General features: G+C 37.9%; 1 protein-coding gene and 1 long non-coding RNA gene across 5 annotated transcripts; one reads left to right on the top strand and one right to left on the bottom strand.

The window, feature by feature from the left end:
• Nucleotides 1–1,381: 1,381 nt before the first annotated feature.
• On the bottom strand, nucleotides 1,382–4,323 carry LOC125015427. Its single transcript, XR_007113601.1, has 4 exons — nucleotides 4,281–4,323; nucleotides 3,702–3,845; nucleotides 2,388–2,513; nucleotides 1,382–1,613 (listed from the first exon to the last, which is right to left on the bottom strand). It is a non-coding gene; the product is annotated as an uncharacterized LOC125015427 (long non-coding RNA).
• A 26-nt stretch (nucleotides 4,324–4,349) lies between these two features.
• LOC125015426 lies at nucleotides 4,350–11,732 on the top strand. 4 transcript variants are annotated; one of them, XM_047597285.1, is made up of 13 exons: nucleotides 4,352–4,421; nucleotides 4,638–4,722; nucleotides 5,158–5,301; nucleotides 6,489–6,614; nucleotides 6,707–6,811; nucleotides 7,157–7,237; nucleotides 7,575–7,610; nucleotides 7,705–7,767; nucleotides 7,931–7,969; nucleotides 9,374–9,406; nucleotides 9,702–9,734; nucleotides 9,821–9,888; nucleotides 10,011–11,732. In XM_047597285.1, exons 2-12 carry the CDS (start codon nucleotides 4,650–4,652, stop codon nucleotides 9,862–9,864), a joined length of 777 nt encoding a protein of 258 aa, XP_047453241.1. In that variant the 5' UTR covers nucleotides 4,352–4,421; nucleotides 4,638–4,649; the 3' UTR covers nucleotides 9,865–9,888; nucleotides 10,011–11,732. The 4 variants fall into 4 exon arrangements, with proteins under 4 accessions (XP_047453242.1, XP_047453241.1, XP_047453239.1 ...); XM_047597284.1 differs by having other exon boundaries at nucleotides 4,357–4,421; nucleotides 4,635–4,722; XM_047597286.1 differs by having other exon boundaries at nucleotides 4,350–4,722; nucleotides 11,501–11,732.
• Nucleotides 11,733–16,346: the final 4,614 nt, after the last annotated feature.

The raw sequence follows: 16,346 nt of genomic DNA, 5'->3' as shown, positions 1-16,346 counted from the left end.
AAGATCTGAAGCTGGCTTAATTCTATTGCAGGAAATGCACTGTGAGTCTGATACAACGTTTTCAAAATCTCAGAGAGGTAACATGATAGATTTTAGTCATGGCACAAATCATTCAACTTTGTCAATTTTTATGTACAGGTTTAGGGGGGATGTTTTGGAGGTGGTGCCCTCTAGTGACGGTAGAGTGATCAAGCAGGACATTGTATGTAATGTGCAGAGGTTTAATTCACATGTGGCCTACAAATGTCTTTTAATGTCATTACTTACAGACTAAAGGTGATGTGTTTTATATTTACTAGTGACCTCGTCTCCTCACTTAATTCGGACCTCTCCTTGACTGATGCTTGCCGTTTCTTCAGCCCTGGCATCAAGAATGTACTTGGTGTAAACTTTAGAAGGTTAACTTTAAAATCAAGAATTGACCTGTTCTTAATTTCCTCTTCTGTTCAGTATGTTTAAGAGGTTAAACATGTTTATGGACCACTGCTGGACCCTAAACAAATGATTTTGAAATATAGACAGGCAAGCAAACAAACAAGCAAGCAAGCAAGCAGGCAGGCTGAACCCAAGTCCGCTCCCACTGGACCACATATGTAGAAATACTACTGTATTTAATTTTTTTTTTTTTTTTTTAAACTTTTACTTGTCTTGTACACTGTCCTTAAACTATATGCTGCTTTAACATGGCACATTTAGAGATTACCTTATCTTATAAGGAGTTAAATCTTTTGTTATTTACCTCAGGGACATGTACATATATTGTGGACGACAGTATCCAAAAGTTAACAGCACTGTAGCAACTCTTTGCTCTTTCAGAAAAGACTGTCGTGAATCAGAGGAGGATAGCTCCCTGGTATAAGTCACGCTTGTGCAGGCTGACAAATGGTTGTAGCTATGTGGAGTCATCTATTCCTTTAGCCCTTAGTAGTACTGGATTCATCAGCTTCTTTACTGACAAAACTCTAGGAATTAAAACATGTATTAACACCTCTATATTTAACCAAATGAATGTGTCTTTATTAAGAGGATATGCACCTCAGTCTTTGAAGATTGCTTTAATTAATCCTTTACCACCTTAAACCTACTCTAGACCCAGATGTTTTAGCTAATTTGTATTTTTATCTGAAGTGATATAAATGAATTAAATGATCAATATTAATTGTGTCAAACCGTATACACGTACCATAACTTCATAAAATCTGTAACATTTAATGTTTTTTGACCTTACTTTGAACACTCAGTAGGTGCTATCTTCCAAATCCATCCATGGTTTCTTTATTGTTTTTTTTGTTTGTTTTGTTTTTAGTATTTTCTTCAACAGGACAAGGAGACCAAACACACCTCCAAGATATAGAAAGAAAGAGGGAAAGTAAAAAGCTCGCTAGCTAGATAAATACTTTAATAATCACAACATAATAATGAAAAATCTACATACAAAATATACATGAAATTATACCAATGAAAAAACTACTATGTAAAAATGTGTCAGTCCTGTATCACAAACAGATGAGGAGCTGTGCAGATTTATGGCCTGTGACAGGAAAGATTTCATCTAGTGCAGTGGTTCTCAACTAGTCTGGCTTCAGGACCCACCATCACCCTTTAATGACAAGCTGTGAACCAAATCAAAGAAAATGTTCAACTTCTCAAATGGAGTGAATGAACAGATTGTGCAGTTTGAACCAGAGATAGTAAAATAGAATATCACAGTATGAAAACACAAAAGCAGCAAATGTAATGATAAAACAAAACGACCAACAAGTGGCGATGCAAGAGAAGGATCTTTTCCCTTTTGCGCTCAATTCGCTGCATTTTAATACAAACCAAAACTCTTCACTTCAGTAATTGCAGCATTTTTTAAAAGACTCAGAGCTTTCATGTGAAGACACAAATGGAAAAAGTCCAACATCTGAGAAGCAGTTAAAAAAAAACTCCAAATATGTAGCTTTAGCTGAGGACCCACTCATTAAATATATATGTGAAATAGAAAAGTGCAACTACTGAGAAATATTTAAAAAAACAGAATTTAAAAAAATCTAATTATGTACCTTTAGCTGGGAATCATCACTTACTGAATCTATGACAATCAACACTTCACTATGGGAAAAAACAGCTTGTTCAGTAGCAGTTTTTATCCACAAACATAAAATAAATTAAACAAAAAGTGCAATTCAAAAGGATTCAAGAATACAAATGTAACTGTAGACTACTTCTGATTGCACACATCTTATAAACTCAATGCCCGCGGGACAATTGTATGTGGCCCGCATACTTTATATCTATCAGAATAAGGCACGCTTTTTGCACCATTGATACTACAAATCCCAGACTGCATTGCAATAGCTGAACAGGTGCATCAATCAGCGCCCCAAACTTTCTCCACTTACAGATATCCAGGTTAATAGACGTCCTCAAGAACTTGGTGTTGACCTCTACAGTGTACCTCCCGCTGTCCTTTAGTGTCAGGTCTGTGATGGTCAGCGCTCCAGTTGTAGTGTTCAGCGTACAGCGACCTAAAAGGATACGATACAGTTATCCTACTGAGGTACTTACCTTGGACTTTTAGGAGACCTGAGCAGTTTAAAATTCCTTAAAAAGGACTTCAATATATTTGGTATTATTGTTTCATTGGCTGCACATTCTAAGGGCGGTTTAAAGGTAAATACAAGTCTTTCAAAACAAACCCTTATTTTTACTGTTCACATTAAAAACCTGAGAAATTCAATTCTTTCGGCCATCTGGGAACATATTTGTATCCTTTATTAAATGTGCAACACAGTATTATCAGTTTAATGAGAATGTGGGCTAGTTAAGGAGATGACTGTTTTATATCCAATAAGGCCCGGATCCTCCCAGTGGAAAATGGTGGTTTTAGGGACTCTTTAAACCAGGTCTGTGTGTATTTTGTAGGGGACAGTGATTGCACTGAATTCAAGGGGGTTCAACACTGTCCGTTTGCCCAGGTTCCCGCAGAGACAGGCACCTGCTGGTCTTTGATGGGGCATGGGGGAATCTCCAAACAGTGAAATAGTAAAACAGCGAAGGCTGCCTTGACACAGTTTTAAGATCTGCACCTGCAAGATCCATTCCTCTCCCAGCCCCATTTGCTGCTTTGTAGATTGTTTTAATATATTGCAGATGCTTGTGTGAATTTGGGGTGACACTGGGATCCATCCCACTCCCTCCAAATTTGTCCCACACCAGATTGGGAGGGAGGAGGTGGGATCCCAAACTAGGGATCTGTCGCTGACCTCTGACTGACTTCTTGGGAAAGCCACCATCCCAATTCCCCTGAATTATTGCTAACGTTTTTATGGATAACAGCTTTCACAGATTACTATTTATGTTTTGTCCACATAAACTTGTTGGTCTACATGTACATATGTTACACATAAAGTAAAACACTGATCACCAAAAAAAGATGTCAGCACTAGATATTACCAAGTCCCACAGAAGCTTACATCTTTGCTTCACTCTAAAAAGAAATGTTTTGGCTCAATGATAGAAATCCGAGCAACAGATTGAATTGGTTCTTTGATTTCCAACAACCTCTGATTTTATTTCTTATATATTGCTTACAACATGCTCTATATGAGTTCAGCGCCACTGGAAGGATCCAGGTGTCTCTCTTATATTGAGAAGTTTTAGTATAAAGGTGCTATGTGAAGAACATTGAAACATAAAATCTTAAGTGACTATACCTTTGAAGTCTCCGTAGCATTCAGGCTTGCCTTTACTCCAATCCAAGATGTCATGAGGGCCATGTTTCCATGTTATACTGGTGATGATATCATTCACGAAGCCTGGCTGAAGGACAACTTTGTCTCCCTCTTTCTTGGAGACATCTAAAAAATAAAAATATCAAAACATATATATTAAATGGGGAATGCATTATTACACTTTACATTTGTATCAAGTATGGAATATATGCTTTTAACAACTAAACACATAAATATGTATCTTGGTAAAGTTTTAAATCTGTATTTTTAGTTAGGTATTGCAGTCTCTTACAGTACACCCCATCAGTTTCTATTCTATATAAACCTATACAAAAAGACAAAGATTTGCCAGGTCGGCCATGGACCCTTTATTTAACTTACGCTATTATTTCCGGTTTATAAACTTTTCATACGCTGATACACTTAAAACTTATAATAACACTAAATATAAACATTATTAATATGAACTCTATTTATATACGTGGATATGTACAAAAACACAATTCATAAGAGATTTAAAACTTTTTCAGTACTTTCAACCTTTACAGTGTTTAACGTTACCTGGCTTGGCTGGGCTGGGCCTGTGTCCCACCCTGTGTCCCGCCCTGTGCTCCGGAAGCAGTAGCCAGTGGCTACTGCTTCCTGGTTTATAGCCAGTGGCTACTGCTGCCTGGGTAACGATTTCCGTGAGGTTGCTGCCTGGTAAACGATAACTTTTAGACAACAAAACAAACTGTGAAAAGAAGCTGATTTAAGGTCCGACTGGTAACTACAGACGGAGTGAGGAAAGACAGTGAGACTGTGCTGAGACAGAGAACTTCGATAGAGGCATGCTATTCGTGTGTCTGAGATCCTGACAGCGGTATCTTTTTCTAAAACTGCTTTATAGTGCGGACGTTTCTGGTCTTATTTTAGTAGATGTAGAAGAGGATGAAGTGGCTTTTGCATCTGATATTGGTGACCCTGAGCTTTTCTACACGGGACACAGGCCAAATCCACTCAGGTAACGTTAAACATCGTAAAGGATGAAAGTACTGAAAAAGTTTTAAATCTTTTATGAACTGTGTTTTTGTACATATCCACGTATATAAATAGAGTTCATATTAACAATGTTTATGTTTAGTGTTATTATAAGTTTTAAGTGTATCAGCGTATGAAAAGTTTATAAACCGGAAATAATAGCGTAAGTTAAATAAAGGGTCCATGGCCGACCTGGCAAATCTTTGTCTTTTTGTATAGGTTTATATAGAATAGAAACTGATGGGGTGTACTGTAAGAGACTGCAATACCTAACTAAAAATACAGATTTAAAACTTTACCAAGATACATATTTATGTGTTTAGTTGTTAAAAGCATATATTCCATACTTGATACAAATGTAAAGTGTAATAATGTATTCCCCATTTAATATATATGTTTTGATATTTTTATTTTCTAGATGTCTCCAAGAAAGAGGGAGACAAAGTTGTCCTTCAGCCAGGCTTCGTGAATGATATCATCACCAGTATAACATGGAAACATGGCCCTCATGACATCTTGGATTGGAGTAAAGGCAAGCCTGAATGCTACGGGGAATTCAAAGGTATAGTCACTTAAGATTTTATGTTTAAATGTTCTTCACATAGCACCTTTATACTAAAACTTCTCAATATAAGAGAGACACCTGGATCCTTCCAGTGGCGCTGAACTCATATAGAGCATGTTGTAAGCAATATATAAGAAATAAAATCAGAGGTTGTTGGAAATCAAAGAACCAATTCAATCTGTTGCTCGGATTTCTATCATTGAGCCAAAACATTTCTTTTTAGAGTGAAGCAAAGATGTAAGCTTCTGTGGGACTTGGTAATATCTAGTGCTGACATCTTTTTTTGGTGATCAGTGTTTTACTTTATGTGTAACATATGTACATGTAGACCAACAAGTTTATGTGGACAAAACATAAATAGTAATCTGTGAAAGCTGTTATCCATAAAAACGTTAGCAATAATTCAGGGGAATTGGGATGGTGGCTTTCCCAAGAAGTCAGTCAGAGGTCAGCGACAGATCCCTAGTTTGGGATCCCACCTCCTCCCTCCCAATCTGGTGTGGGACAAATTTGGAGGGAGTGGGATGGATCCCAGTGTCACCCCAAATTCACACAAGCATCTGCAATATATTAAAACAATCTACAAAGCAGCAAATGGGGCTGGGAGAGGAATGGATCTTGCAGGTGCAGATCTTAAAACTGTGTCAAGGCAGCCTTCGCTGTTTTACTATTTCACTGTTTGGAGATTCCCCCATGCCCCATCAAAGACCAGCAGGTGCCTGTCTCTGCGGGAACCTGGGCAAACGGACAGTGTTGAACCCCCTTGAATTCAGTGCAATCACTGTCCCCTACAAAATACACACAGACCTGGTTTAAAGAGTCCCTAAAACCACCATTTTCCACTGGGAGGATCCGGGCCTTATTGGATATAAAACAGTCATCTCCTTAACTAGCCCACATTCTCATTAAACTGATAATACTGTGTTGCACATTTAATAAAGGATACAAATATGTTCCCAGATGGCCGAAAGAATTGAATTTCTCAGGTTTTAATGTGAACAGTAAAAATAAGGGTTTGTTTTGAAAGACTTGTATTTACCTTTAAACCGCCCTTAGAATGTGCAGCCAATGAAACAATAATACCAAATATATTGAAGTCCTTTTTAAGGAATTTTAAACTGCTCAGGTCTCCTAAAAGTCCAAGGTAAGTACCTCAGTAGGATAACTGTATCGTATCCTTTTAGGTCGCTGTACGCTGAACACTACAACTGGAGCGCTGACCATCACAGACCTGACACTAAAGGACAGCGGGAGGTACACTGTAGAGGTCAACACCAAGGTCTTGAGGACGTCTATTAACCTGGATATCTGTAAGTGGAGAAAGTTGAACCAAAACTTTATTTCGAACATTTCTTTATTTATTCATCTGAATTTGAATGAAATGTCTGTTGGTTTCTATCAGCTGCTGTTTCTACACCTCCACCTACACCCACTGTCAACTCAAGCTGTGGAAACCCAGTCAGCTTCAACTGCAGTGACAAAGTTGTCAACCCCTCCAGTACCAACAGTGAGTTTCACATCAATAAATATCTGCATAGAGGTAAGGATGTGGGGAAATCATGACCTAAATGGTATTAAAGTTTAGGACACCTCGGGGTGCTTTTAATTGCTAATAATAATAACGATAAATTAGATTTATATAGCACCTATCTAGACACCCAATGACGCTTTACAAGAACAGAACAGACAAACTGACAAACAGGACAGGGTGAGCTACCTGAGAAAGTGAAGGCTGGCTGACTATGGGCCAAAAGCCTGGACAGATTTAAGCGAGTCCAGGGTTGGGGTGATGCGTATCTCCGGGCTAAATTTGAAATACTATTTTTATTCTTTCTTGTTTTTGTGTTTTGAGGGCATAGGTGGTTCATACTGCCAGTGGTCATCGTCTGGGTCATTCTAGTCGGCATCATTTACAAACGCAAAAAAGGACAAGGTAAAAGTTTACTAACGATTATTATTTGTGACATAACTAAACATGCATCTGTGTAATATCATTATAAATATATGTATTAACGTATGTATATGTGTGTATTTACTGTAGGTGTAGTATTTATGTGTAGAACCGGAAACTAAATGAAATAAAAATATTGTAATATTTTTACTCACTTTTACTTTTACTTTTTACTGGTTTTATTAATCAGAAACTTGACTTATGTTTTTTACAACTGATGATTACACTCATTAGTGGTTAATATTTGTACTTAATGAATATTTTATCCAGTGTCTGTGACTGTTTAAAATTTACATGATGTTTGTTTGTTATTTGACAGAGAACAAAAAGCCTCAAGCCAATATCACTAAGCCTGGTGAGTAAAAACAGAGAGAGCAGAAAAAAAACATAAATTGCTCAGTGTGGCCTATGCGTTGTTCCTGATGATTATTTTTTATCTTTTTAATCAGTCCAAGAATCATCTATTCAAGACCAAAAATCCTCTGTGCATCCATTTCCCACCGATGAAAGAGGTGAGAAAAACGTTTTCACATCCAGCAGGACATAAAGCCATGACTGTAGAAGTTGCAACCTGTTTCATTCCAATTTCATAAAGAGCATGACGTTTTCTGAGGAATGTTTTTAACAACAGTAAACTAGAATTTGCTGTGTGACAGTGCCCTTCTTATTTGACAGAGTATGAACCATGGCTGGCTGGTAGTGACAATGTAGATGGTGAGTGAAATGTTATATAACGTTGATAAAAACAGAAAGTTTAGCTTAAGAGAATAAATATAAATCCTTAAGAACATCCAGTCAAGACTAAACATCCCCTGTGTCCGCTAAAATTTGTATCTTTATAAGCAGATCTTTTACTATCCTTAGAAAACCAGCAAATATGTATATATTTACAAAAGTGGAACCAGTGAACAGACAAAACGGTGTCAAGTTTGTGTTAAGTGGGTATTTCTGTGTCTGCCTTGGACACATCCTTTCTATCATGTGGTGTCTCACGGGTATATTTATATTAGAAAAAAGTCATGATATTATCATGATATTAATGAAAATGTAAATAATAATGGTAAAATCCAGGAAATGCATCTTTAACTTTATTTATGCCATTTATGCCTCAAAGTAACAGTAGAACAGAAGAAACCAGGGGAAGACGTTAAACACAGTGTTCAAGTGGCACTGGATCAGTGGAGGTCATGGCCTGAAATGTTAATTTTGCAGTGCATTAAGTTAAATAAATGGTATATACAGCATGCATGTGCAAAATAAACACTATCCCAAAATAATTTTGTAAAATGAATGACAGTTATTGTGCTTCACAATTATGTTCAAGAAATTACTGAACATCTATCTGGTGTTTTTAAAAGATATATATTAAAGCACTCTGAAATATCTGAAGGCAGACATGGATCATTACTAAGGCTTGGGCCTATATCTTCAAATACAAAGATTCAAAAAAAAAAATTCAAATACAATCATGTAGTGCAATGAACAAAATAACATGGGACAAAACATGCCCGATATTAAACCAGTACTGCACTTAGCCTGCTGTATGACTACTAATCCTACAGACTTCAGTCATACAACATACACTGTGATGGAATTCTTCACCTCACAGGATAGGCAGGAGCTCAACAGCACCGCCCTACCATCAAAGTATCGCGGTACTATTCTTTGTTCAGGAGTAGAAGTGCACCAATAAATAATATTAAATTAGAGCAAGTGCAGATTCCCAGCACTGACGGTGGGAAAAATAATTATACGGCGGGCAAGGCGCAGGCCAAATGTAATTGGTTGCAGGCCACGTTTGGCCACAATTTACACGATATTGGCATTTTTAACACAATATTGAAATTTCATTTTTTTAATACCATGATTATTGTCAACACTGGTATACCGCGACATCCTTAATTTGTATGTATTGTACGTAATATCAACCATTATATTGAACCAGGAGCCAGGTCTTTGAAGTTGCTCAAAAGTCCAATTTTAGGAATCAGTAAATATGTGTTTTTTAATAATACAATATATATATATATCATAAGTTTTTGACGACATACACTGTAAAGTATTGATGACAATTTTGTGTGTCTTTTTTTGTTTGTTTGTTTGTTTTGTTTTTTACAGGGAATAAATTCATGAAAATTGACATTGAGGATGGTGAGTAACATTGGTGAATAAAGTGCATTCAATGATCAATAACTGTACCTTTGATTTGGATCACAGAGTCTGTCCCATCTGTCATACCAACCAAAACAATAAACCAGGAGCAGCCTGTAAAAATGCTCAATCATACATTCACACCATTCATAGGAAATCAGCAAGTATTTTAAAAGCTGGAACCGGAGGATAGTTCTTTTTTTTAAAAAGATTCACATTACAAGATATTGAAGACTTGCAAGTAAATATCTTTTGAAGATGTGCTGGTCATGACGCTTCTTTTATTTGTTGACAGTGAACACACAAGACATTCGTCTCTCTGTCGCTGGTAAGTAAAATGTCATTTAAAAATGTGAAATTGCACAGTGTGACCAATGCATTGTAGTCTGTAATTTCTGTAATTGTTTCTATCAGTCCAAGAATCTTCCAGTCAAGAACATCCTGTGTGCTCCCAGTGACCAGCCAAGAAGCTCAGATGTAAAGTAAGTAATAATTGATCAGGTGCTTTATTCATCTGTTCATTTATTTTTATTCTTTTCTACCTCGTAGATTAATACCGAAGTCATCCGAACTATAAAGAAACAGAATATGTTTTAAATTTTAGATTCTTCGTGGGGAAGCCACCTGGAATGGTTTTCCAGCAGTCTTGAAGGAGGTCCCAGAGGTGTTGAGCACTTAGCTGCACATCTCAGTTTATGGCCAGGTCATGTGACAGCAGCGCTCCATCACCCTCCTTCTTCTGAGGGCCTTACAGCTTCACTGTCTCCGGACCACCACCACGGGCCTATGCCACGGCAAATAATAATAAAAAATAAATGTGTTTTCGAGTGTGAATCGACAACAAGTGTTGTCGATTCACACTCCTAAACAGACCCGCCATGTTACTCATAAAAGATCCACAACGTATGTTTACATTTCGCCAATGCTAATTTAGCATAGCAGATTATATGACAGATGGATATTCTTATATTGTATTCAAAAATCCTTCATACAGAAATATGATTGTAACTTTTTCCAAGTGATATTAAAGAATTTAGAATAAAACGTTTTCCCCAGACTATTTTACCAACTGGGACCAATACGACGTTATTTTTAATAAATCACTGAGATTAACAGTCCACAGTTTGGTTTCCTAATGCTTTCTGCTGTTATTTAACTGACAGACACTTTCTGTGTGTCTGTATGTTAGTACGTATGTTAACTGATCAGTGTTTAGCTGTAGTGGTCTTGTCATTTATATTTTAGTAAGTTTTTGTTTGCCGTGTGAGCAAACTGATACAGCATTACCGAGGCAGAGGCAACTTTCAGACTGATGAGTTTGTCAATAAAGTTGGTAGGGGGCGCTGATTGACGCACCTGTTCAGCTATTGCAATGCAGTCTGGGATTTGTAGTATCAATGGTGCAAAAAGCGTGCCTTATTCTGATAGATATAAAGTATGCGGGCCACATACAATTGTCCCGCGGGCATTGAGTTTATAAGATGTGTGCAATCAGAAGTAGTCTACAGTTACATTTGTATTCTTGAATCCTTTTGAATTGCACTTTTTGTTTAATTTATTTTATGTTTGTGGATAAAAACTGCTACTGAACAAGCTGTTTTTTCCCACAGTGAAGTGTTGATTGTCATAGATTCAGTAAGTGATGATTCCCAGCTAAAGGTACATAATTAGATTTTTTTAAATTCTGTTTTTTTAAATATTTCTCAGTAGTTGCACTTTTCTATTTCACATATACATTTAATGAGTGGGTCCTCAGCTAAAGCTACATATTTGGAGTTTTTTTTTTAACTGCTTCTCAGATGTTGGACTTTTTTCATTTGTGTTTTCACATGAAAGCTCTGAGTCTGTTAAAAAACGCTGCAATTACTGAAGTGAAGAGTTTTGGTTTGTATTAAAATGCAGCGAATTGAGCGCAAAAGGGAAAGATCCTTCTCTTGCATCGCCACTTGTTGGTCGTTTTGTTTTATCATTACATTTGCTGCTTTTGTGTTTTCATACTGTGATATTCTATTTTACTATCTCTGGTTCAAACTGCACAATCTGTTCATTCACTCCATTTGAGAAGTTGAACATTTTCTTTGATTTGGTTCACAGCTTGTCATTAAAGGGTGATGGTGGGTCCTGAAGCCAGACTAGTTGAGAACCACTGCACTAGATGAAATCTTTCCTGTCACAGGCCATAAATCTGCACAGCTCCTCATCTGTTTGTGATACAGGACTGACACATTTTTACATGGTAGTTTTTTCATTGGTATAATTTCATGTATATTTTGTATGTAGATTTTTCATTATTATGTTGTGATTAAAGTATTTATCTAGCTAGCGAGCTTTTGACTTTCCCTCTTTCTTTCTATATCTTGGAGGTGTGTTTGGTCTCCTTGTCCTGTTGAAGAAAATACTAAAAACAAAACAAACAAAAAAAACAATAAAGAAACCATGGATGGATTTGGAAGATAGCACCTACTGAGTGTTCAAAGTAAGGTCAAAAAACATTAAATGTTACAGATTTTATGAAGTTATGGTACGTGTATACGGTTTGACACAATTAATATTGATCATTTAATTCATTTATATCACTTCAGATAAAAATACAAATTAGCTAAAACATCTGGGTCTAGAGTAGGTTTAAGGTGGTAAAGGATTAATTAAAGCAATCTTCAAAGACTGAGGTGCATATCCTCTTAATAAAGACACATTCATTTGGTTAAATATGGAGGTGTTAATACATGTTTTAATTCCTAGAGTTTTGTCAGTAAAGAAGCTGATGAATCCAGTACTACTAAGGGCTAAAGGAATAGATGACTCCACATAGCTACAACCATTTGTCAGCCTGCACAAGCGTGACTTATACCAGGGAGCTATCCTCCTCTGATTCACGACAGTCTTTTCTGAAAGAGCAAAGAGTTGCTACAGTGCTGTTAACTTTTGGATACTGTCGTCCACAATATATGTACATGTCCCTGAGGTAAATAACAAAAGATTTAACTCCTTATAAGATAAGGTAATCTCTAAATGTGCCATGTTAAAGCAGCATATAGTTTAAGGACAGTGTACAAGACAAGTAAAAGTTTAAAAAAAAAAAAAAAAAAATTAAATACAGTAGTATTTCTACATATGTGGTCCAGTGGGAGCGGACTTGGGTTCAGCCTGCCTGCTTGCTTGCTTGCTTGTTTGTTTGCTTGCCTGTCTATATTTCAAAATCATTTGTTTAGGGTCCAGCAGTGGTCCATAAACATGTTTAACCTATTAAACATACTGGACAGAAGAGGAAATTAAGAACAGGTCAATTCTTGATTTTAAAGTTAACCTTCTAAAGTTTACACCAAGTACACTCTTGATGCCAGGGCTGAAGAAACGGCAAGTCAAGGAGAGGTCCGAATTAAGTGAGGAGACGAGGTCACTAGTAAATATAAAACACATCACCTTTAGTTTGTAAGTAATGACATTAAAAGGCATTTGTAGGCCACATGTGAATTAAACCTCTGCACATTACATACAATGTCCTGCTTGATCACTCTACCGTCACTAGAGGGCACCACCTCCAAAACATCCCCCCTAAACCTGTGCATAAAAATAGACAAAGTTGAATGATTTGTGCCATGACTAAAATCTGTTATGTTACCTCTCTGAGATTTTCAAAACGTTGTATCAGACTCACAGTGCATTTCCTGCAATAGAATTAAGCCAGCCTCAGATCTTTAACAATATAAAAACATTGTTTTCCTCTTGGTTAAATCCCGAATACCTCCACCACGTCAGAATCCAGTATCCAGACCACGTCAGAATCCAGTATCCAGACCACGTCAGAATCTAGTATCTGGAACACACATAAGCAAGTATCTAGGATCCAGGCCACTTGAGTATATAGTATCCAGGCCACCTAGGTATGTGGAGCTAGCGAAAATGAACTGTTTTACACTAACCCCCAGGTGAAAAAAACAAAAATAGAAATGTCTTCAGTGGAGATTTCCAAAGTCCAGGTGAAAAGCCGTGTGATTATTACACCAGAGGACCTTCTGCCCATTATAATAACACATTTTGAAACAATCTCTCCAGCACAGTGGAGCATGCTTGCTGCAGACATTTGTGACTCAGACACACAAGCTGCACTGGCTGACATGTTTATGGACATTGTACAAAGTATTTCTGTACAAGTGCTGAGAATCATCCTTCCTGTGAATCGGCAACAGCACATTGGTACAACTGATTCTTTGCCCGATATACCAGAAGATTTGGAAAACTTTAGTACAACCTTGGGAGACTCTTTCTCCACCAGCTTTGCTGTTGCCCTCAACGTCCCACGGTTTAAAAGTGAGGATTCTAAAGAGCTGACAGCTCTGGTTGAGAGCGAGGTTTCCCAGAAGGTAAAGTCTGTTCTTTCTCTGGCTATCAACAGCCCTGCTGAGCCACCAGAGCCTGCAGTTTATGTCAGTGGCTCCATGTCAAATATTGGCCGTCTAAATCAAATGGCGTTTCATGCTACCACATGTCTGAAAAGACAGACTTAGACATCAGTGTCTTGGAGTATGTCAGCGGCCAGAAGTGCCACTGTCATCATCGAAGACAAGTTCAGCTTCTTCACCAAAGCAACAGGTACTATCAGACCCAGAGGGATGCGACTCTGCAGAGGTACAATCTCTAGTCGCTTCCCCTCAGTGAGAAAAACTGAGTGAAATTCTCGTGAGAATTTGCAGCGAGTCACCAGACTTGGTGGAAGAGATCGAGGATGGTCTGCCCCCCATTAACACCTTTCTGGAGGCTCTAGCAGCAGCGTCACAAATTGTCACTGCCATATGTGATGACCTGCATTGCTGCAATTCTGGTGAGAGTAGCAAATCACCGACACCTCATTTTAAAAGGGTGCTTCTGGTGAATAAGCTGAAAGGCTTCTTCAACTCACTGGCTTCTCTCTTAGGAAACAGTGCTGATGTCAAGCAGCAGACAAAAACACAGCAGTTTTCTAAGTTTGTCAGAAGACAGTTTGAGAAGATGATGGCAGAGCTGACGGCCGCCTCTCAGAAAAGAGACCCTGATTTCATTGTGAGTCTGGAAACTTCTGAACACACCGACAAAGACCAGCCTGAATGTCTTTTGCCAGGAAGTGTTCCAGTTTCTTCAGATTCTACACCTTCTCCGTCCACACTGTCACAGAGGAGAGTGTAGAGAGTGAAGAAAGTGCCATCTCTTGATTTTGAGACCGTTAAACCCGATATTGACAATATGCTGAAAAAATTAAATCAGTCACCCAAATCTGCGCAAAAAGTCGGCAGCACACAGGAAAATATGTACAGCTGAGAAATTAAAGAGTTTTCAAAGGAGCTGACTGATAAAATATACAGACACCTGATGGTTGGTCCCACATGTCAAACCCCTCAAGTTCCAGTGGGAAAGAAAGTTTTTGATTGTGTCCTCTCTAAGTTCAGGAGAAATGGTGATGACAATGAGTGTCACTTTTCTCCTGAAGTCGTGTATGCCATGACAGAGGACTCAATGGAAAAGTTCCTGCAGCAGGTGCTACTCTGGAAGGAGAGGGAGCGGACGCAACCAACAGCCCACACTGAGGAAGTGTCTAGTGCGATGGCACAAATAGAAAACCTTATGGCAACAGTGCTGTCCCCAGCAGGCTAAGTCTAAATCCAACAATGAGCAGGCACAAAGGTCTCATGATTTAAGACTTAAGTCAAGTGAAGATGATCCTGAATTAATATCCAAGACTGTCACGTTTTACATTGACTCGCAAGAACCGATCTCATCTCCTGAAATAAATTTTTCACCTCCACCAGTTTTTACTGGCGACTCATTTGGTTTCAGAATGGGACAATTACCTGAAGAGTCAAGAGATGAACCTGCAGCAAGGTCAGCTGGTTCTTCATCTGTGACTGAGAGCGTGACCAACGACTTGATGAATTGTCTGATCATGAGAATAATAATCAAATACTTCAAGAGAAACAAGAGGGCCATAAAGAAAGACACAATCAACCGAATAATTGATTGACTAACAGGCAAAGTGTTGAGTGACATCAGCTCCACTGACATTGCTCTCGGAGTAAATGGCATCGACATAAAAAAACTCACCAAAGTGATGGTGAAAGACCTTTGTGGAGAACTTGGGTCTTCAGAATCACTGCTGGTAGCTGCATTGTCACTGGATTCATCTTTTGACGATGCGGTTTTGAAGTATCTGAAAATCCATCTGTATTTCCCAAGCAGTCCACCTCCAAGGGAATCTAAATTTAGCAGATTCTTCTCACGAGTGTGGAAAGCCTGCAAAAACTCAATGTGTGTCCTCAAGTGAAACCTGACTTCAGGAGTCACCACTGGTAATCTTCCTCTATCTTGCCCTATACTCTATCTCTACTACCTTTAAGTCCTCTTTCACTTCATCTACAAACCTCCCGGAGACGTCCTGTCTACTTTCCCTCTAATGTATTAATACCTGATCCTATCCTCTACATTTTCAGCTCTGCTACTTCCATCTCTTCCTCCTGTCTTTTCCTCAAAACTATAAATACTTTTCCATCTCTTCCTCCCATCTTTTCCTCAAAACTTTAAATACTTTTCCATCTCTTCCTCCCGTCTTTTCCTCAAAACTTTAAATACTTTTCCATCTCTTCCTCCTGTCCTTTCCTCAAAACTTTAAATACTTTTCCATCTTTTCCTCCCGTCTTTTCCTCAAAACTTTAAATACTTTTCCATCTCTTCCTCCTTCCTACTTTTCTTACATCTGTACATAGACCTTTCAATGTTGTTTAGTGTTAATAAAAATATGTAGCATTCACAAAAATAAATAAATAATTAAAAAACAAAACATCAAGTAATGAAAGAATAATGAAATAGGCAAATTGTGTTTGTTGTTCAGTGATTACTGTACTCAGGTTGACTATGACCATAATTATGTCAGTTCAAGTGGTCACCCCACACATGTACCCAAATACACAAC

This window comes from Mugil cephalus, chromosome 10, assembly GCF_022458985.1.
Source record: "Mugil cephalus isolate CIBA_MC_2020 chromosome 10, CIBA_Mcephalus_1.1, whole genome shotgun sequence".
Taxonomy (NCBI): domain Eukaryota; kingdom Metazoa; phylum Chordata; class Actinopteri; order Mugiliformes; family Mugilidae; genus Mugil; species Mugil cephalus.
Note: the sequence above shows the minus strand (reverse complement) of the source record. Positions and strands in the feature narration are given on the sequence as shown.

Coding starts and splice junctions, on each gene's coding strand:
- LOC125015426 (XM_047597286.1), top strand. CDS start 4,650: ATGAAGTGGCTTTTGCATCTGATATTGGTGACCCTGAGCTTTTCTACA. Junction 5,302..6,488: donor ATGCTACGGGGAATTCAAAG/GTATAGTCACTT, acceptor GTATCCTTTTAG/GTCGCTGTACGCTGAACACT. Junction 7,238..7,574: donor CAAACGCAAAAAAGGACAAG/GTAAAAGTTTAC, acceptor GTTATTTGACAG/AGAACAAAAAGCCTCAAGCC.